The sequence below is a fragment of the Choloepus didactylus genome, chromosome 8 (genome assembly GCF_015220235.1).
Source record: "Choloepus didactylus isolate mChoDid1 chromosome 8, mChoDid1.pri, whole genome shotgun sequence".
NCBI lineage: Eukaryota > Metazoa > Chordata > Mammalia > Pilosa > Megalonychidae > Choloepus > Choloepus didactylus.
In genome coordinates this window covers 114,611,686-114,633,468 of record NC_051314.1, presented here as the reverse complement: position 1 = coordinate 114,633,468, position 21,783 = coordinate 114,611,686, and the positions used below count along the sequence as shown (strand labels likewise).

The window sequence follows — 21,783 nt, the reverse complement described above, 5'->3', positions numbered from 1 at the left end:
AGGACACAAAAGACCTTTACATCGAAAACTATAAGAAACTGCTAAAAGAAATTGAACAAGACCTGAAAAAATGGAAGAACATACCATGTTCATGGATTGGAAGACTAAATATAGTTAAGATGGCAATTTTACCTAAACTGATTTACAGATTCAATACAATACCAATTCAAATCCCAACAACTTACTTTACAGAAATAGAAAAACCAATAACTAAATTTATTTGGAAGGGTAAGGTGCCCCGAATAGCCAAAAATGTCTTGAGAAAGAGGAATGAAGTGGGAGGTCTCACACTACCTGACTTTGAAGCATATTACAAAGCTACAGTGCTCAAAACAGCATGGTACTGGCATAAGGACAGATATACTGATCAATGGAATCGAATTGAGTGTTCAGAAGTAGACCCTCACATCTATGGACAACTGATCTTTGATAAGGCGGTGAAGCCAAAGCAACTGGGAAAGAGCAGCCTGTTCAATAAATGGTGTTTGGAGAACTGGATATCCATTTCCAAAAGAATGAAAGAGGATGTCCATCTCACACCTTATTCGAAAATTAACTCAAAGTGGATCAAAGACCTAAACATTAGCACCAAGACCATAAAACTCTTAGAAGAAAATGTAGGGCAGTATCTTAGAGATCTTGTGAAAGGAGGTGGTTTCTTAGACCTCACACCCAAGGCACGAGCAACCAAAGAACAAATAGACAAATGGGATCTCCTCAAAATTAAACACTTTTGTACATCAAAGGACTTTGTCAGAAAAGTCAAAAGGCAACCTACACAATGGGAGATGATATTTGGAAACCACATATCAGATAAGGGTTTAATATCCCGAATATATAAAGCAATCCTGCATCTCAATAACAGAAAGACAAACAATCCAATTTAAAAATGGGCAAAAGACATGAACAGACATTTTTCTGAAGAGGAAATACAAATGGCTCAAAAGCATATGAAAAAATGCTCAACTTCACTGGCTATTAAGGAAATGCAAATCAAAACCACAATGAGATATCATCTCACACCTACCAGAATGGCCATTATCCAAAAAACAGAAAATGACAAGTGCTGGAGAGGATGTGGAGAAAGAGGCACACTTATTCATTGTTGGTGGGAATGTAGAATGGTGCAACCACTCTGGAAGACAGTATGGAGGTTCCTCAGGAAGCTAAATATAGATTTGCCATATGACCCAGCTATTCCATTGCTGGGTATATACTCAGAGGAACTGAAACTTAAGACACAGACAGACATTTGTAGACCAATGTTTATTGCATCATTATTCACAATTGCCAAGAGTTGGAAACAGCCCAAATGTCCATCAAAGGACGAGTGGATAAACAAACTGTGGTATATACACATGATGGAATATTATGCAGCTGTAAGACAAAACAAAGACATGGATCATGTAATAATGTGGCTGAACCTTGAGGACATTATGTTGAGTGAAGTTAGCCAGAAACAAAAGGACAGATTCTGTATGGTCTCACTAATATGAACAGATATTAATGAACAAACTTTGGGAGTTAAAAGCTGACAAACAGGCGACCAGGAGATAGAAAGAGGGCAGAGATCAGCCATTTGATGCTGAAGGACTACAGAATGTTTAGGATTGATCGCATAGATCCAGAAATAGATAGCATAATGCTGTGTGATGGTAGCATGGTATTGTAAGTACACTGAACAAAGATGTCTGTGAGTAAAGCTGAAAGAGGTGGGATAGGAGAATGTATGACACCAGAGGTAACGATAGATGATAAAGACTGGGACTGTATAACGTGGCAAAAACTGGAGTGGCCAATGACTGTTACTAAATATACAAATATAAAAATGTTTTTGCATGTGGGAAAGCAAATGAATGTCAACCATGTAGAAATTTGAAAAAGGGATGGTATTCAGGAAAAAACATAATCAAAGCAAACTGGAGTCTATGGTCAACAGTAACATTGTAATATACCTCCATTAAATGTAACAAAGGCAATATGCCATTGCTAAATGTATATGAGAAAGGGATATAGGGGAGTAATATGGGATTCTTGGTAGTGGTGTTATTTGCTGTCCTTAGTAGTATATTGTATTGTATGACATGTTATTTTTCTTTTTAACATTTTTTCTTATTGCTAAAAAAAAAAAAAAAAAAAAAAAAACAATTTTTCTTGTAGTAATCAATATGTTCAAATGCTGATTGTAGTGATAAATGTACAACTTTATGATGATACCATGAACAACTGATTGTACACTGTGGATAAATGTATGGTATGTGAATGTAAGTCTATAAAATTGTAGGAAAATATATATATAGGAGTAAAAGTGTTGGAGAAAACATGGTGAGAGCAATGATGCCTCACCAATATGGACTAACTACAATGTGTAAACTCAGAATTGAATCTTAGAACATAGCCTAACGTGGACACAATAATTGTAATAGTACCTAGATTGTAAGCTCTTACAGCAGTTAACTCTATCCCTGAATTGTAAGGCCTATCTCTAAACTTTGAGATGCTGATCCCCTAGCGTATGTTGTCACAAACATTGAGACTGGTGGTTTGATGTGCTGAGCCCTTGGGCATGGGACCTTGCCCTTATGAAGCTCATTACCACAAAGGAGAGTCTAAAGTTGTATGTAATGGTGCCTAAGAGTCTCCCCCTGAGTACCTCTTTGTTGCTCAGATGTGGCCCTCTCTCTCTCTAACTGAGCCATCTCAACAGGTGAACTCGCTGCCCTCCCCCCTACGTGGGACCCAACTCCCAGGGGTGTAAATCTCCCTGGCAACGCAGAGTATGACTCCCGGGGATGAATGTAGACCCAGCATCGTGGGACTGAGAGTATCTTCTTGACCAAAAGGGGGATGCAAAATGAGACAAAATGGTTTCAGTGGCTGAGAGATTCCAAATGGAGTCGAGAGGTCACTCTGGTGGACATTCTTATGCACTATATAGATAACACCTCTTAGGCTTTAATGTATTGGAATAGCTAGAAGTAAATACCTGACACTACCAAACTCCAACCCAGCAGCCTGGACTCCTGAAGACAATTATATAATAATGTAGATTACAAGGGGTGACAGTGTGATTGTGAAGACCTTGTGGATCACACCCCCTTTATCTAGTGTATGGATGAGTGGAGGAATGGGGATAAAAACTAAAGGACAAATGGGGTGGGATGGGGGGATGATTTGGGTGTTTTTTTTTTTTTTTTTTTTTAAATTTTATTTTTTATTCTTGTTCTGGTTCTTTCTGATGTAAGGAAAATGTTCAGAGATAGATTGTGGTGATGAACGCATAACTATGTTATCATACTGTGGACAGTGGATTGCATATCATGGATGATTGTATGATGTGTGAATGTATTTCAATAAAACTGAATTTAAAAAAAAAAAAAAAAAAAAAAAGCAAATAATATCTTAGTGTTATTTTGAAAGTAATTTTGACCTCATGCACCCCCTGAAAGTAAGTGTCTTGAGGAGCCCCAGCATTCTGCAGACCACATTTTGAGGACCACTGCTCTAGAATAATAGGTTGCTATCAAGTACAGTATGTCTGTGCACTTTTGTTCCATTTGGTAGTATTAAATGCACCTAGAATTGGTTGTTTTTAGTGTCAAAGCTAAGAAAGCACTGCCAAACTCAAGATCATGAAGATTTCCTCCTATGTTACCTACATGACTTTTATGGTTTTAGTACTTATTATTAGTTCATTGATTAGTTCATTTTCAGTTAATTTTGTTTATGCTATGAGGTAGGGGTCCACTTTCATTCTTTTGAATGTGGGAATCCAGTTTTCGTTGTACCATTTATTGAAGATAGTATTATTTTCCTATTCGTTGGACTTGATAGCGTATATATGTGCAGTTATTTTTGGACTTTCAATTCTATTCCATTGGTCTATGTGCTGATACCTTAATGTTTTGTTATTGTAGCTTTGTACTAATTTTTGAAATCAGAATGTGTAGGTCCTCCAACTTTGCTCTTCCAAATTTTAATGTATTTTTCTCCTGAAATTCTACATATATTTAACCAAGGTCCTTACATAAAATAAGTTAACATAATTTATCCTTTAATAACTCAGAGTCAGCAGAATTATCAATATTTAAATCTGTGAAAAGGACCATATATCCCTAAACTTTTTTATGCTAGTTCAATGATTATCTTAATATTTAAGTTAATGAAGTGTTACATAGTGAAGAAATATGAGAACAAAGAAAATTGGTGTTTCTATGAAAATTAATTTTGAATTCTTTAGAAGGAATTGATGAAGAGATGAAGAAGTCATTAAAAACTATTAATGCTGATTGATATGTGGGTGAGACAATTTTAAAAGATTAGAACAATAATTGTAAAAATCTAAAAACATTCTCCATTCAGGTTGTTCTTCCAATCTAAGTTCTTGCTCTACATCAATGAAGCTAAACAAAAAAATGAAGATCATTACTTACAGATGTGGTTTATATCAGAAAGGTGATGAAATTATAATCAACATTTTATCCAATATCAAAGGCTTTGTTCTAATATCAAAAAACTTTGGCTGCTGAGAGGATATTTAGATATTTTTAGTTAAAAATAAGATATCTATTTGTCTTTTTATAATCTTTATCTTTAACTTACTTTTTGATTAACTGACTTAACACTTTTTCTTATTTTATCAGGTAAGCACAAAATAATCTGGAAGTAAAATTTGAAATAATCTCTATATGGGCAGCTGCAGGACAATGGGAGAGAACTGAACTGAAATCATATTAAGTTCTAAGCTTTATTCAAAAGTGCAATATAAACAATGATTAAATTGAGACTCAATTTGAAAAGCTTTAAGAAAAAGCTAAACTTTAGGAAATTGATGTCATCAAAGATCAAGAATTATTAAGGGATAGGATTGCCAAATTTAACATATAAAAATACAGGACCACCAGTTAAATTTAAATTTCAAATAAACAATAATCTTTTTAGTGTAAGTATATCACAAAGTTACATGAGACATACTAATACTAAAAAAAATTTTCATTGTTTATCTGAAATTCAAATTTAACCAAGTGTCCTGTATTTTATCTGACTATCTTAGTAAGGGATATCTATAGACAGGTAGGTGAAATAAAGAAAGCCAACTCAAGAAAGTAGGCAGTAGAAATATATGAGGCTGATTCCCCCGGACTGGGGTCCAGGGTCCAGACTTCAACATACTTAGGAAAGAATCTTTGAGAGCAAGGTAGTTTCTTAAATTGGCTCCACAGAGAGGAGAAGGAAAACAAAACTTCAAGAAAAAGCATAGTTATGAAAGTGTAGTTGGGGTAAGGGGAGGAGAAGAGAGAGGAACTTGAGTATATGTGATAGATTATCAAAATGGTCCTTAAAGCAGAAATTTGGGGAGGAGAAAGGCAGGAATCAGGGACTCCAGGAATAATTCATTGAATGCACTGTGCATGCCTTATGTCCAGACCAGCAGTGCAGACAACTCGGCTAGCAATATAAGAACCCTATAAAAGCCTTATGGACAGCACCAGGACATGCATCTAGGCAAGACTAAAAGGAGGGATGGGGTAGGGGATGGAGCACATACTGGGAATACTAATTGTTCTAGTTTGCTAATGCTGCCGGAAAGCAGAACACAAAAATGGATTGGCTTTTATAAAAGGGGGTTTATTTGGTTACACAGTTACAGTCTTAAGGCCATAAAATGTCCAAGGTAACACATCAACAATTGGGTACCTTCACTGGAGGATGGCTGATGGCATCTGGAAAACCTCTGTTAGCTGGGAAGGCTTGTGGCTGGTGTCTGCTCCAAGTTCTGGTTTCAAAATGGCTTTCTCCCAGGACATTCCTCTCTAGGTTTCAGCTCCTCAAAAATGTCACTCTTAGTTGCTCTCGGGGTGTTTGTCCTCTCTTAGCTTCTCTGCAGCAAAAGTCTGCTTTCAAAGGCCGTCTCCAAAATGTCTTTGTAAGCTGAAGCTCCTCTCTCAGTTCCAGTGCATTCTTCAAAGTGCCCCTCTTAGCTGTAGCAAGCTTGCTTCTTCTGTCTGAGTTTATATACTGCTCCAGTAATCAAGGCCCACCCTGAATGGGTGGGGCCGTGCCTCCATGGAAATTATCTCATCAGAGTTACCACCTACAGTTGGGTGGGTCACATCTCCATGGAAACACTCAAAGGATTCCAGTCTAATCAGCGCTAAAACTTCTGCCCCACAAGATTGCATCAAAGAACATGGCTTTGTCTGGGGGACATAATAGATTCAAACCGGCACACTAATGTTCACCATTTTGGTGAGTGAATTAGTGCTGAGTTCTCCAAAATATTAAGAAAAATAACAACTGTTCAAATTAAAAACATTTACAGAGAACTTAATAAATATCCATGGAATAATGTTCCATTTGTCTGTCATTGATGGAAATAGGAGGTCTCAAATATTTATTGACTTTTCCAGATAGTGAAATTATTACTTTAAAGGCCCCCAATTAAAAGCAAAATTATTGTGATAACATATATATAGCGTAACATTTGACATTTTAACCATTTTAAGTGCATAATTCGGTGCAATTAACTGCATTTAAACTCTTATGATATCATCACCACCATCCATTACCAAAACTTTTTCATTGCCCCAAAAAGGAAATCTTTACCCAGCTAATCTACTTTCTGACTCTGAATTTGTGTATTCTAAATAGTTTATGTAAGTAGAATCATACCACATTTGCCCTTTTGTATTTGGCTTATTTCACTTAGCATAATGTTTCCAAGGTTCATCCATGTTGTAGCCTGTAATGGTACTTCATTACGTTTCATGGTTGAATAATATCCTATTTTATGGATATGCCGTATTGTATTTATCCATTCATCTGTTAATGGACACCTGGGTGGTTTCCACCTTCTGGCTATTTTGTGAATAAAGCTGCTATGAACACTGGTTGTGCAAGTATCTATTTCAGTCCCTGTTTTCAATTCTTTTGTGTATATACCTAGGAGTAGAATTGCTGGATCCCAGGGTAACACTAAGTTTAACTTTCTGAGGAACTTCCAATCTGTTATCCACAATGGCTGCACCATTTTACATCCCTACCAATAATGAATGAGTATTTCTGTTTCTCCACATCCTCTCTAACATTTGTTATTTTCTGTTTTCAAATAATGGTCATCAAAGTGGGTGCAAAGTGTTGTCTCATTGTGGTTTTGATTTGCATTTTCCTAATGACTGATGATGTTGAGCACCCTATCATGTGCTTATTGGCCATTTGTATATATTCAAATCCTTTGACCATTTTTAATTGGGTTCTTTATCTTTTTGTTGTAGAATTATAGCATTTTAAAAATATATTCTACGTATTAAATCCTTACCAGATGTATGATTTGAGACTGTATTTCCCATTCTGTAGTTTCCCATTCTGTAGACAGGGAGGGAAGGAGGGAGGGAGGGAGGAAGAAATGTCTGAATTATATAGGAGTATTTATTTTGTTCAATCTGTTTGCCAACCTTCTGATGTACACCTCAATAACTCAACTCTAAAGATGGAAATGTTGAATTTCAGATAGTTTAATTGGCCTGTCTAAGGTTATGGAGCTAGTAAATCTCTCTTCAAAGCTCATGATATTTCCACTACACCATTTTGCTTCCTTCATACAATGGTCCCCATATACACTCTGTGGCATCAATTAGACCTCCCAGAAGCATGTTGTTCTCAGCTTTAAGTTGGCTGGGTAAAGCTAACTCTGAACATGTAAAGTATCCCTTGATCGTAACTTAGATAACCATTCTAAAGTTATCTAATCATTTTCTAACATTAATGCATTGGAAAATAATTGCAACATGTCATTTTAAAAATCAATATAATGGGGGCAGTTCTAGAAGATATGTATTGTATATGCGTGTATATACTATATGTAATATAGCGTTCCTACATAGTTTTCATACACACACACACACACACACACACACACACAGGAAAAAAAACTCATTGTTCACTTTTTCCAGACAAAATTTCAAAAATGAAAAGAAATAAGTCAGACAGAAAAACACGCACTTAGGGTATTATAGAAAGAAATGACTATGTTCATATTTTCCCTTCAGTGATCACTGTTTGGGGAGTCACAGGGTGTTTCAGAAAGATAAAACTGCTATCCTACTTCATCTGCAGAAGAATAGGGAAGTTCCAGGAAAGTTATCACGAAAGGTAAGACTTTCTTAGCCTTGGTTTCAATTAGCACATTGATCCTATCTTTATGGATTGTTGCCAGTTTGGAATTATGTAGATTTATGAATACATGTTCATTTGAAATGAAGTATTTATCTGAATGCCTGTTAAAAATTTGGGCTGAAGCAATTAATGAACACATTGGTGCAACCTCAGAATAATAACAAATCAGTTGGTCTTTTTGAAAAATAGTGTATGAGAAACTTATTCAGGTCATCATATTCATCCTATTCATGTATCCATTTGCAAGTAAATAAAATAGAAAATGTGAAGGCAAAATCATTGTCGGGAGAAAAATAACATAGCTCTTATTCTATTTGAAGACTGACTTTGTGTCAATACAGATTAAATCAGGGCAGATTAACATTCAGAATATATATAATAAAACTACACAGTATGGATTACTGTGTTTTAATGACATTTTTCATGTGGTTAGATTCCAATTTCATTCCCTGTGTGATGTCTTGAGTTGCTTCCAACCCAAATTGCACAGTATGCAGTGAACTTTGATATTTTGGCAGTTTTTATATGTAGAATCTTCCAATTACCTGCCTTAAGCAAAAAATCCCATTGCTCTGTCATTTACATCAGATAGCAGATTTCCAGGGCATGAGTCTCTCTGTTTTTCTAGTCTGAGATGTTTTATCACAAAAAGTGTCAGTTGGTGCATTAGGATGCAATATATCTCTGTGGAAAAGAACATAATGAGACCAAAAGAAAGTTGTTTGGAAATGTCATTTGGATCTGGTACCCAACTCAGCTGATTCTGTCAGCTCTAAGACTGTACATCTGAAATCTCCAGAAGAAAAAACAAAACATAAAGTACAGCTAATACCCTTAATATTAATAAACCTAAGATACTTAGGATTGCCCTCAATGTTGAAAAATAAGCTAAAAATCATCATGTTTCATTGCAACGTGGGGGAAGAAGAGAGAATGTATGAGTCTAAATTCTATTCTGGTTTAGAAGACACTTGTTGCTTAGGGAAAAATAAACTTGCCTCATTGGCAGTAATTCACAAATCACTAACATTTGGTCTCATGTAAATTAAGGTTTACTTTTAAATCCATGTAATTTCATTACTCTGAGATAATATTTGTTGAGCATATACTTTATGTCTGGGACTTTAACATTTTTATAACATTTAATCTTGGCAGCAATTCTATGGGATAAATACTATTAAAATTAAGGAAACTTGAGAAATTCCATGACTTGTCCAAGATGATAATCTTAGAACTACTAAGCAGAGAAGCTTGGATTTGAGCCCGGTCAGTGCTCTAGAACCCACACCTTATGCTAACAAATTATATGACAAATATGCAAAGAATTTATGGGCTACTCTCAAAGATTTTGTATGTGAATTTTAGGTTAATTGGTCAAAATTCTAGCTCTATATACTTTTTGTTTGTTTTGTTCTGTTTTCCACAGGTATATTACACACACCTTGCCCAAAGTCTGGCACAATAGATGTTTAATGAAACCAACCATATTAAGCATATATTAGGTCCCAGGTAGTGTTCTCTTAGTGCTTTACATGTATTACAATATCTCTGATAAGAAAAGTGATAATTACTATTATTTTCCTATTTCATATTAATAAAGGTACTTAAAAGTCAAGAGCTTAATTAAATGGCCTAAGGTCTCACAGCTGGTGAGGGAGATGGGATCTGAGCAAAGCTAGTGTGATCGTACAGCTCACTATGTTATAATGCCAGCAAATGTGGTATCTCTGGGTATTTGCTGTCTTCGCTTTTCTCATCATGTCCAGGGACAAGCATTGTATTAGTCAGTGTTCTCCAGAGAAACAGAATCAGCTAGGTATATATAAATCAATATGAAGAGATTTCATATAGTAATTGACTCATACAACCATAGGAATTGGTAAATCATAGGGCAGACCTCAGATTGAAAACTCCAGTGAATTTGAAGTTGAATTTCTCAGGAGAAGCCATAAGTTGGAAACTTGGATGAAGATGAAGTTGTATTCCCCAGTAAAAGCTCATTGGCTAAAATAGAGAGAAATTATTCTTATTGACTTCTGAAATCCTCAGCTCTGGCTTTAAGACCTCAAACTGATTGGATGAGGAGAATCCCTTCATTGCTGAGGGCAGTCACCTTTGTTGATTGTAGAAGCAATCAGCCATGGATGCCATCAACTGACTGTAAATGCAAATCTATCTATGAAATATCCCCATGGTAACAATCAGACCAGAGCTTGCTTGACCAAACAACTAGGCACCATAGCTTAGCCAACTTGACACATGAACTTAGGCATTACAAGCATATCATCATCCCTGGATTTATATAGTTGTCACCAAAATTGCCTGTTTTTTAATATGTCATTTGGACTTTACAAGCAATTAAGTTACATGATTTATTTTTTATGCTTCATGGTTTAACTCATGAACTTTTACCTTCTTCAACAAATATCTCCAGCTTTTGATCAGTTCAACAAGCGGTTGAGTATAAACACATTTTCTCATCCACAGCTTTCTCTAGCACTGACATGGTTATTTAAAAATTGATAATATGCCAATGGTATAGGTTTTTGTATATCCTCCATTCACTCAATCAATACTTACTATGCAATTGCTGTGTACTAAGTCCTGTACTGGAGTAGTTATAGAATAGTGAACAAAATCAACAAGATCTCAGTCCTCATGGGACTTAGTGTCCAGGGAATTCAACTGTCACTGGTGCCTGATTAAAGAGCAGTGGTGGCCTCCACCTAGGATATAAGAAAGGAATTCTCTATCTCCATCTCCCTAAACATTGACTCTTTCAGGAATTTTTATATAATATTGCAAAGGAGAAGATATTACATTTTATTAATATCTTTATGGATTTACTTCCAGGTATATGCTAAGTATCATATGTATATCATCTAATAATAATTCATTAATTCAACAAATATCTATTGGATAATTTTTACATGCCATATATAATATTTGCCTTCAAGGATCTCGTAGCAGAGGAACAGTTTAGTGAACCTAATTAGAATTCAGAATTATATTTTGGAAAGTATAAGCACAGATTGATACTCATTTGTTAGTCAAACAAATAACAATTGAGCACCTACCCAGTGCCCTAGCACCAGTCTGGATGGTGGAGATAGAGACAAACAAGACATCTCAGAACCTTTTCTATAATGTAGAGTTCAAATTGTAGTAGAGGAGACAGGCAATAAACTATTATATATAGTAATGTCTGATAGAGACATATGTTTTGAAAGAAAATATAGCAATACTTTGAGAGTCCAGAATAGGTGCACTCAATGCAGATGAATATGAGAGACCTGTGGTGGTGCTTACTTTGGTGCATAAATCCTGGAGAACGAAATGAGAAATGTTAAATTTGACTAATTCAGCATCTGGTTTAAAAGCAGAGATTCTGTCTAACTCAAATATTCACCCTTGAACAAATTTGCTGCATCTTAGTTTCCTCATCTGAAAAAATGTGAATAATAATAGTATTCACCTAATATGGTTACTATGAGAATTCAAGTAAGTATAAGTGAAGCACTTATAAGTTAGTGTTTGTGTCTATTCAGTACTAAGTATTAGCCAATGATGTCATAAAATTAGGGTGTTAGACTGTATGATATTTTAGTCCTTTACTATTCAAGTTTTTAAACTTTATTAAGATTAGTTGAGGCTTTAAATATTTCAAAAATTTACTTATGATGTTAATAATATAGACAGATATAGACATCAACATGTTACATCAAAATAAAATGTGTTGCATTCTCATATATCACAGACTACTTTCAATAACCATAAAAAGGATGAATTATGCTCTTAATTCCAAATCTTTTATTTGACAAGAAAATAAAGAATTAAATATATTTGCCTTGTTTTTTTTAAATAAGTTTAATAAAATTTTCTTTCTGGATATATGTGGTGTACAGATTAATTTAATATAACAAGGACAGTTTATCAACTTGAGATTCCTCTTCATTATTTGAATTACTATATTTAAAATAATTGACCCTTGATTTTGTTTCCTTTTTTTTCTTTTATTTATGTATGCTTCCTAAGACAGTGACTTTTCTCCTCAATTTTGATTTTGAAAGTGGTGTCAGAACTCTTAGTGATTTTCAGAATTTCAGCTGTGAGCTAAACATTTATGAACATCTCTGTTTTTTTCTAGTGAAACAGCATAAATTGGCTTGATAGTATTCCTTTTCACGTAATTCTAGCAATGCAGTGATTATCATTTTATTAAATGTATTGATACCAAAGTTTTTCAGTAGATAGTTCAGAATTTCCAAGTTGTAAAAAGGCATTGCAAAGCTCAATTAATCTTAGATGTCTTTCCCATATTACACTGACTTGTATTATATTGAAATATGATCAATTAATTCTTGTTTCAAAGATTCTTCATAAAACAGGTTGGTGGTCTTTAGAGATCATCCTAGATTTCAAAATTTTAAAACTTTTACCTTGATTGGATGTGATGCGAATGATTGAGTCTCTTTTTTATGTTCTCTTTTTCACTCTCAAATTTGATTAAAAGTATTGGCAACATGGTAGACAGCCATTATAAAATCAGGATTTCCTTCTAACTCAAGTGAGATTCAAGAACAATTACAGTAGTAGAATTTTGTGTGAAAACAGAAGAAAACACGTTAACAACAACTTTTCTCTTAAGACCAAGGTATGACCTTTTTTCTTTGGAGAAAAGTAAGGTACACAGTATATTCCAAAGACAACAGCTGAAACTTCCCTTCAACCCTTTAAGATACTTTAAATAAAAAATTTTCTAGTAAACGATAATATGAAAAATGCAGTGGTTAAAAAAATGAATATGATAATGCTAAGCACAAAGATGCAAATTATTCATAATATTTATATGCTTGCTATGTTTTTAGCTTCTGGAGGAAGGCAAATGCCAAATATTGCAGTTCGAATCTTACTACCTCTTCTTTTGACACTGTTTATCAGTTTCTATTTTCCTTTCCCTTTTATCTTCCTTCTCATGCCTAACGTTTAACTATCTCTGTCACAGAAAGAAATTTTATCTTACCATTATCATGCTTTCTTCCAGGAATTAATGAGTAAAAATAGTTTTAGCCATCCCAGTGACTCTAGATGTAAATACCTAGAAAGCAAGCCTCACATCTTCAAATTCCTTAGCATTTCTACAAAGTGTTTCTATTTAACATCATGCACTCCAAGAATATTGTTTTATGGTGACCTTACTCTTTCTGTATAGCTTAGCTTCCTTTGTCCTCCTCACAAAACAACCTACTATAAAAATTAATTTACCTTTGACCTTAAGCCATATGAAAGTTTTCCTTCTGATGGTTTCTGTCAGAAACTCTAATAGGCAGTTTTAAAAATAGATTGTGTGTGCACTGTCACACAAGATTGCATACATGCTAGGCAATACTGGTCTCTTAGCTCTCCAACTTCACGCCACCATGTGATGAAACAGGGAAATTCTGATGGAGTGTATTACACTCTGCACACATTTAAAGGGTTTTCATGAATGCCTGTTCCAGAAAAGCTGGTCAAGGACTTAAAAGCATGTGTGTGTATGTTTGCCTGTGTGTGTGAGTATTCATGTGGACCATAGGACTCATATTTTAAGATGAGTAGTTCCTGCTCATCTCTGGAGAAGCCAGAACACTGTCTTGTAACTCCTAGAATTTATACCTGTCAGTAATTAGTTGTCATTCATTAACACAATTTAATACATGAAATGGAAAGCTCTCTTCCACTGATGTCTTGTTAGCCAGATATGCTGAAGCTGAAAAATGGAGAAGTTCATTATGTGTCGGCCTACAAATCTGGCAAGCTGTTCAGTCTTACACTGCTATGACATCTGTGGCCTAAATGTTAAAAAATAAAAAAAGTACACGGTTGTAGTTAGAACTGATGTCTGAAATACTGCCTTCCTACTAGGAAAAATTAATGTTTGACCTTGGTGATGCCAGGATGGTTTTGTCCTTTATTTACATTTGTCCTCAACCAAATTCAGCTTTCTGTTTTATTATTGAAACAAATGCTTATACATTTAAAGATAGTCTTCTAAGGTCTTTAAGACAAAGTATAAAACTGATGAATGAGGATTATCAAAAGAGGTGAAAAAAATGACTGCAGCAAGTTACAGAACTATTTTTATCTGGTACTCATTCCTATTCACTCTATAAATATTAATGTATTTTGCTGTCTATAGCATGAAGATGACCAGAGTCAGTTTTATCTGAACCAACTTCTAGAATATATGCATATCTGGAAAGTATCCAGGTAAGACATTTTATTTCTGTTCCAAGACTACCTTCTGACTGAGTTCTCAAGACCAAATCACAATATTTTTCAGCTGATTGTAAAAACTGTCCTTTCACGAGTACCATGGAAGCTATTGTACTTTTAATAGATATCTCCTTTTGGCAAATTCTGTTAATAATTATCTATTCTTCACAGCTATTCAGATACATTTGAAGCGCTGCTAACACCTTCCAGAACAATCCAACATTCATTTTAAAATTACTCTGCTGCTGGTTATTACATTTTCAATGATTTTTTTTTTCTTTTTCACACTAAGCTCTTTGTATAACTGAATTTCCATACTTTGAAAATCACTATCTCCTGTTTTATATTCCTTTATGGAATGCCCTGAGAATAATTGGCATGTCATAAACAGAGGAGTATAAATTCGAATTGGAAAAATCAAGTGACAGCAAATGAACATACCCTAATTGATTCTGAAATTTAAATGCATGCGTATATGCATTAAATGGAAGGATAGACCTATCAGGAAGCTAAACCAGGAGAAGATATCATTGCTACAGTTTGGATTCATCTGGAATTAGTTATCCTAAGCTGAGCCTACAAAAAAAAGGAGGATTATATTTCCAAAACCTCTAAAGCAAAGTTTGACATAAAAAATATGAGTTAAAATTTTTAATGAATATTAATAATAGTCATCACTTCTTAGAGCTTATTATACATTTTTGCATGTATTATCTCTTCTAATTCTTAAATATTATCCTTCTTAAGAATCAAGGAAACTTGCCCAATAACACTCAGACCATAAGTGACAGGACTGAAATCCATGTCTGGCTGACATTTGCAACAGCTGTATTCTTTTCAGTAAACTATTGTGCCTTCCCATGTGCACTTCTCTTTTCTTGTCCCCCAAATATTCAGTCTTGCACCATAAAAGACCAAAAAGAACTTTGGACATAATCTAATCCAAATTTTCATTTTATAGCTAATTACATGATTCATATATCCATGTATAGATTCTTACCAAGATAGTGTTTCTGGATAGGCTGGTGTGTCCTTTATCTAAAATAAATCTATCCAAGAAAAATAATAGAAAGGAACATCAAAATTGACAAATTCTATAAAAAGTGAGAAATCCCTAGGGAGACAGAACACTGTTTTGAACTGGCTCGGTAGAGGGCTGTGATGTGAAAGTGGTTGTGACTTGGGGCACAGAGTGACAAGTAGATGCTGGTCGATGCTGGCCATGAAAAGATGGTGTGCTGGTTTGAATCTACTATGTCACCCATAAAAGCCATGTTCTTTAAAGCAATCTTGTGGGGGCAGACTTATTAGTATTTTGATTAGGGTGGAAACTCTTGATTAAATGTTTCCATGGAGATGTGACTCACCCAATTGTGGGTGAGACCTTTTGATTAGATCATTTACATGAGGTATGACCCCACCCATCCAGTTATTAGTTCACTGGAGTACTTTAGAGAGCTCATGGAGAGGAGAATCTCAGAGAAGCTTTGAGAGACATTTTGGAGAGAAGCTAAGATATGCAATCCAGAGTTTGCCCCTGAGAGAAGCTAAGAGCCAACACAGACCCACATGCTTGTAGACTCTAGGAGATGCAGATAGAAGGACGATTTGGAGATGCTAAGCTAAGAAATGAAGCCCAGAGAAACTGAGAGAGGACTCCCAGATGCTTAGAGAGAAACACCCCAGGAGAACCAAGCAGAGAACTTAGAGAAATTTAAGAAAGACAGAAGACCAGAGACATTTTGGAGAAAGCCATTTTGAAACACAACCTGGGAGCAAAGGACCAGCAGATGCTGGCCACATGCTTTCCCATCTGACAGAGGTGATCTGGATACCATTGGCCTTCCTTCAGTGGTGGTATCCTATTGTTGATGCCTTTGTTCAGAAACTTTTGTGGCCTTAGAACTGTCCCAATAAATGCCCTTTATAAAAGCCAGTCCATTTATGGTATGTTGCATAACAGCGGCATTAGCAGATCGGAACAGATGGTTAGAGCAAAGTAGTTTTCATTCTGTTCCTACCTTAGACCTGCCATTGACTGCCATCTTACGGAAGTCTGCAGTGGCCCTGACCACCATGCAGGTGTCCAAAGGGTTAGATCAGGGCAGAGCAAAAATTTTGTTGCCCTGAGAAGTAGAGGAATCTAGCCAGGACAGACTAGCCTCAGGGTTTACTCCTCCATCCCAAGGGAGGAGGTCTGCAATGTGGGGGCACTTCTCTCAGTGCTGCTTCTCCTCTGGCAAGAAAACTAAAACACAGAGAAGTTTGAAATTTTGTCAACCCCCATAGAGCTCTTTAATGACACAGACATGAGTAAAACCAAGTCCCAACTCTCAGTCAGTGCCTTTTCCATTCCAATTTACCACTGCCTCCTCACCACTTTATCTTTTCTCAAATGTTGTCTAGCAGGGGTCCATCCTCTGCCTTACAAAGATCACTGTGGGCCTTTACTTTCTGGGCATACAATGCCAATCCGCCTGCCCTCTTCAGATCTCTTTATGGTGTCATTTAAAGGTCAAGCAGTAGATGGCAGGGAGCTTAGATTTCAGCCTCCCTCTTCCCCAACTCAGCTACCTTACAGAAGTTGGACAAATCATATAACTTCACTAGTTCCTAGGAATTTTGCTATATAATAGATTCAGTGCCTGCTAACAAGGTACTGAAGCAGATTTGCTGTTAAGGATCTTTTTAGTTTTAGGATCAGATTTTATATTAAAACACTCCCACTGACCAAATCTTGTGCCATTATTTTCCTACCCCCCAATTGAGTTTTTCATTTGGTATCTAAACTGAGAGGTGGACTCAAACTAAAGTGATGTTGAAATAAAGGGTGAGAAGGCATCAACTATAAAACATAATGGTATGTTTTTAATACTGCATTTTGGAGTGCATGACTAATTATTCAATTCAATACAAGAGTTTTCAGGACAAAAAGGAAGGTAAATACAGTAATGGTTGCAAAAATAGTTTGAGCCAACCAAGAAGAATCTCTGCTCAAATCACATCTATGCCATATAATCATAAATAAAACTCAAGAAATAAGAAAAACTTGGAAAGAAAAGCTCAGAGGTTTTGTGTTGGAGAAAAGCCCATCTATTATAAATATATGCCATTAATTCTGAACAAAATCCTCTATAGGATTTTGCATATTTAATATTTCTTGATGTTAAACTTTGTGATTATCTGCTTATGAATCTCTTTGGAACTTTACATTTTGACTTAAAAGTAGTTTGATATAATGATCAGTTTTTTGAGCCTTGGTTAATCTGTCCTATGAGAAATTTCTTTCAAGTTCTAAATTTTTCAAATACGTTTGTAGTCAATCAAGTTTTACAAACTTTATAAGGCAGCTCTCTGAAAAAGTTTTTTAAAACAGTAATTGTTTTTATACCTTGCCTACTGTATAATCATGAGCAAACAGAACTTGCGATAAATGTTTGTGCTAAAGACAATGATAGCAAAGTTTTCCCACCCAATTTTAAATGAAGTTTTTTTTTTTTCTTTCCAGACAGTGCCTTTCAACAGTAATAAAAAAATACAATTTCCATCTGAAAAACTTATTGAAAACTGAGGTAATAACTTTTGCTACATTACCCATCAATTGAATAAATACGTATTAAGCATCTACTATTGTTCTAAAATTTTACTAGTTCCTGAAGTTACAAAGATAAATAAAACAGAGTCTTCAATTGAGGGGCTTTGTTTCCATCATGTCAAGACAGACAGAGTTCTGGGCAATTAAGTGTTACAGGTGCTGTGGAAGACCTGTGTGTATACAGGATACAAACAATTTTATCCATTTGTGCTGAATGTTGAAAAATGAGTATGTGTTTGCCAGACAGAGAAGGAGCCAGTGGTATAGAGAAGAGGTAACTTTCATGCAGAGAACAACAAGAAAAGAAGCAAAGAGTCTGTCTGGTGTGATTAGGAAATTATGAAATTTGGAATGGCTACAATTAAGGTTCAGGGTGAGAGACTGGAAAGACAGCAGTGAAAGGAGCAGATGAAGAACAGATTATGTAGGATCTTATGGACCTTTTAGAGACCATTTTATTCATTTTCTAATTTATCAGCTGACGGCTTGGAGCCAAAATGCAGGGCAGTAGAATGATTGATGATTACTGGAGCATTTTATTAGCCTATAGATATGATAAGGTCATTAGCTAAAGCTTCAGTGAAGGGATAGATATGAAGGGACAGAGATTTGGCATGTGAAAATATGTAGTTAACAGGATTTGATGAAAGGCTATGGACAACAAAGGAAAGGAGTATCTAGAATACTACCAGATGACTGGCTGCTGACTGTATAGGTGCATCAGTTCACTAATAGGGAAAAGATGATAAGCCAGGGAAAATGATGAATTTGGTCCAAGGCTACTGAGATTTGGGCACCTATTGGACATCCAAGTTGTGACCTCCAATAGGCTGGTCATTTCTTACAGCTTGTTCTTTCAAGACAGGGTTATCCTTCCTCAGATAAAATCAGTTTATTGCAGCAAACTGCATAAGTCAGAGAATATTTTTTAAACAAGTGATGACTTCTTTTTTCACTAAAAATTTGACAGCTAGCATATATAAAAAGATGCAACTCTCAAGTAACTATTCCTACTACTAATCAACATTAAAGGGATCTGAAAATAACAAATTATATTTCATGATGTAGATAGCAAATTCACATGTGATTTTCACATAAGTATCCAAACACATGGGAATGACAAATACACTATTCATATTCCTTCCCAAAGTGTAATTCTCTCACTCTAATTCTACTTTTCTTTCCTAGAATCTAGCTTGATCTGGCTGTTTAAAATGTGGAATGTGCAAAGAATCCACATTAGATAGACTTAAGTTTCATAAATGTGTCATAATCAGTACCACTTCTCAGCTTGATTTTCCACCCTGATAATAGTTATTCTTTGTAGTGTAGAATTTGAAATTTACAGGTACCCAGGACACATTAAATTTCATTCCTAAATAATTTATGCCTCTTCACTATGGGCAGTATCTCAGTGCTGCTTATTTATCATACACATCTTTTTTTCACATACACATGAAAAAATGTGAATTCATAACAGTTCTTAATTTCCAAATACAGAAAGTTGGTCATGTTTCTACTTTGAAAGAAACCATTGTCTATTATGAATTTTCTAGTATGATTTAGAAGTGGGCAGAACACCAAAGAAATACACCTTTGCATTATCACTGGCAAATAGTGACAATCACTCACATCTAAATTATTGAATAAATCGGATATAGTATGTGCAGTTTTCCAGATCAACTCCATCCCAAACAATGAGCTTTTTAAATGGCATTTTTCCTACGAAGCATCAATAGCAGCTATCTGAGAAGTGAGGACAGACTGTGATAATATCAATTCACAATTCTGTACTTTCTATTTATTTGGCTAGTGCATTAAGTAGCATTTCAACAAAATCAATTTGAAAAGTGATTTTTTTTTAAAATGTGGAGTACACAATTTTATAAAATAAAAAAATTCAAGGTAAATAAATATGACATGGATCTTATTAAATAATATGGATAATTTAAATTTCCAGATTTTTTTTTTAATCTCAGCATGATTTATTTTAGACTTGACTTATTTTAGATCAGGCATCCTGACTTTTAAAATGCTAGTTTGTAGGTAATTTACTTAGAACTTGTCCATTGGAAATTTTTTCCCCTCTTCTTGCATTCCACTAATTCCCTAAAATGTTTCTGTATACATTATCTCTAATATTTAAGGGAACTAAATAATAGAAGAAAGAAAAAGATTTCTTTCTAAAAGTGTTAATGAATGCTTATGCAAATTACTTAGTTATTTACTCACTGGAACCAAAAGAGATGGAAGTCAGAGCCATGCTCTGAAGTTGCTGATAAGCTAGTTGGAGAAAGAGCATTTTATTTGTTGTTTTTTTTTTTAATTTTTTGATAAATAAAGTTAAAAAAATAATATATATGAAGTATACATACAGAGAAAAGTAATATAAAGCCAGATATCAGCATAGGTGAAAAATTGGAACTTTTGATTCAAAATTGTTTCTTTCTAGTAGCCTCTAATACTGTCCTCAAAGTTATTATTAAATGCCATTGAAGACTTTACAGAAAGTTAACAATCCCTGCCACTGATGATGAACTTATACCAGAATCTGGTAACTTTTGAACTAATTGTAAAGCAGATGGATCTGGATTGAGAAAAATCTATTCATCCTTAAAATGTGGTCTTGCTTCATGAAACATCTGGTCTGAAAAAAGTTAAGCCCATCAAACCATGACTCAGAAGCTGTACCAATTGTATAACCAGAAGAATATGGCATATCTACTCGTCAGGTTTAAGTAACTCAGTTGAGAAGGCAGGATAATATTTTTCTAACACTGGTCCCTCTCTAAGGCCAAAATCCAACTGTATTCATTCAGGCGAAGACTAAAAATTCCATCTATGAGTAGAAAGAAAAGAGAGCCTAGGGATTTAACAATATATATTTAGTTATTTGAGAACTGAAGCTCTCGGTAAGAATCAAATCTCTTGTTGGATATTCAGAAGTTCCAGTTTCAAACATAATTTAAGAAGGGTGGCAGTACAGAACAGAGTTTAGGAGCATGGAGTCAAAAGTCAGAGATGTGTATGCCAGTCCTCCACCACTGTGGAAGTTTTTTATTCTACCTCCCTAGAATTCATGTTATTCATCACTAGAGTGTAAAATATAATACAGTGATATTTTTAAAAATTAATGAAAGAGTGAAAGTAATGTGCTCAATATAGTGACTTGAAGATAGAAAGTTTTCAAGAAAATGTAAGTATAGGTGTTATTTTATTTCTATTACTGGCTGCTAATTTTATCATTATTACTGAAGTAGAATATTATATAGGATCCAGAAGAAAGTGTCACAAAACTGCTTTGCATTCGGAATAGAATATAAGAAGATGTGAGGAAGGCGCAAAAAAGGAAAATCATAAGAATAAAATAATACATAATAATAGGCTACAAGGGGGTCACAAAAGGAGAAATCAAGGAGCTGGATGAGATAAGGTCAAGTCACAAGGAAAACAGAACACAACTGCAGAACTGAAACCTACCTTAGCAGAAATACAGGGCAGAACTGAAACTACTAAAAGTCAAACCTGCTGTATATAGAACACTTCCTGACTTAAAGAATAATAAAAAATGAAAGTAGATCCTAGATACAAAGGGTAACCACTAGCCATCATAATTTATGTTCCTAATAAGATGGAAAGCATTGGAGGTTTTTGTGCAAAGAAATGACATGATCTGACATATTACTTTGAATTTGTGTGGGAAATTATATAATACATGAAGAACATAAAAATGTACATATAAATTAAGAAATGTTAAT

At 34.8% G+C, this 21,783-nt stretch overlaps 1 protein-coding gene across 1 annotated transcript in view; it reads left to right on the top strand.

The window, feature by feature from the left end:
* The window catches only part of PIK3C2G (phosphatidylinositol-4-phosphate 3-kinase catalytic subunit type 2 gamma), a 425,918-nt gene that overhangs the window by 63,302 nt on the left and 340,833 nt on the right, over positions 1-21,783 (top strand). The window contains exons 6-8 of the mRNA XM_037846573.1: positions 8,049-8,151; positions 14,354-14,424; positions 17,939-18,002. Of these exons, the coding sequence (XP_037702501.1) occupies positions 8,049-8,151; positions 14,354-14,424; positions 17,939-18,002 (238 nt within the window). The remainder of the gene's footprint in view (positions 1-8,048; positions 8,152-14,353; positions 14,425-17,938; positions 18,003-21,783) is intronic.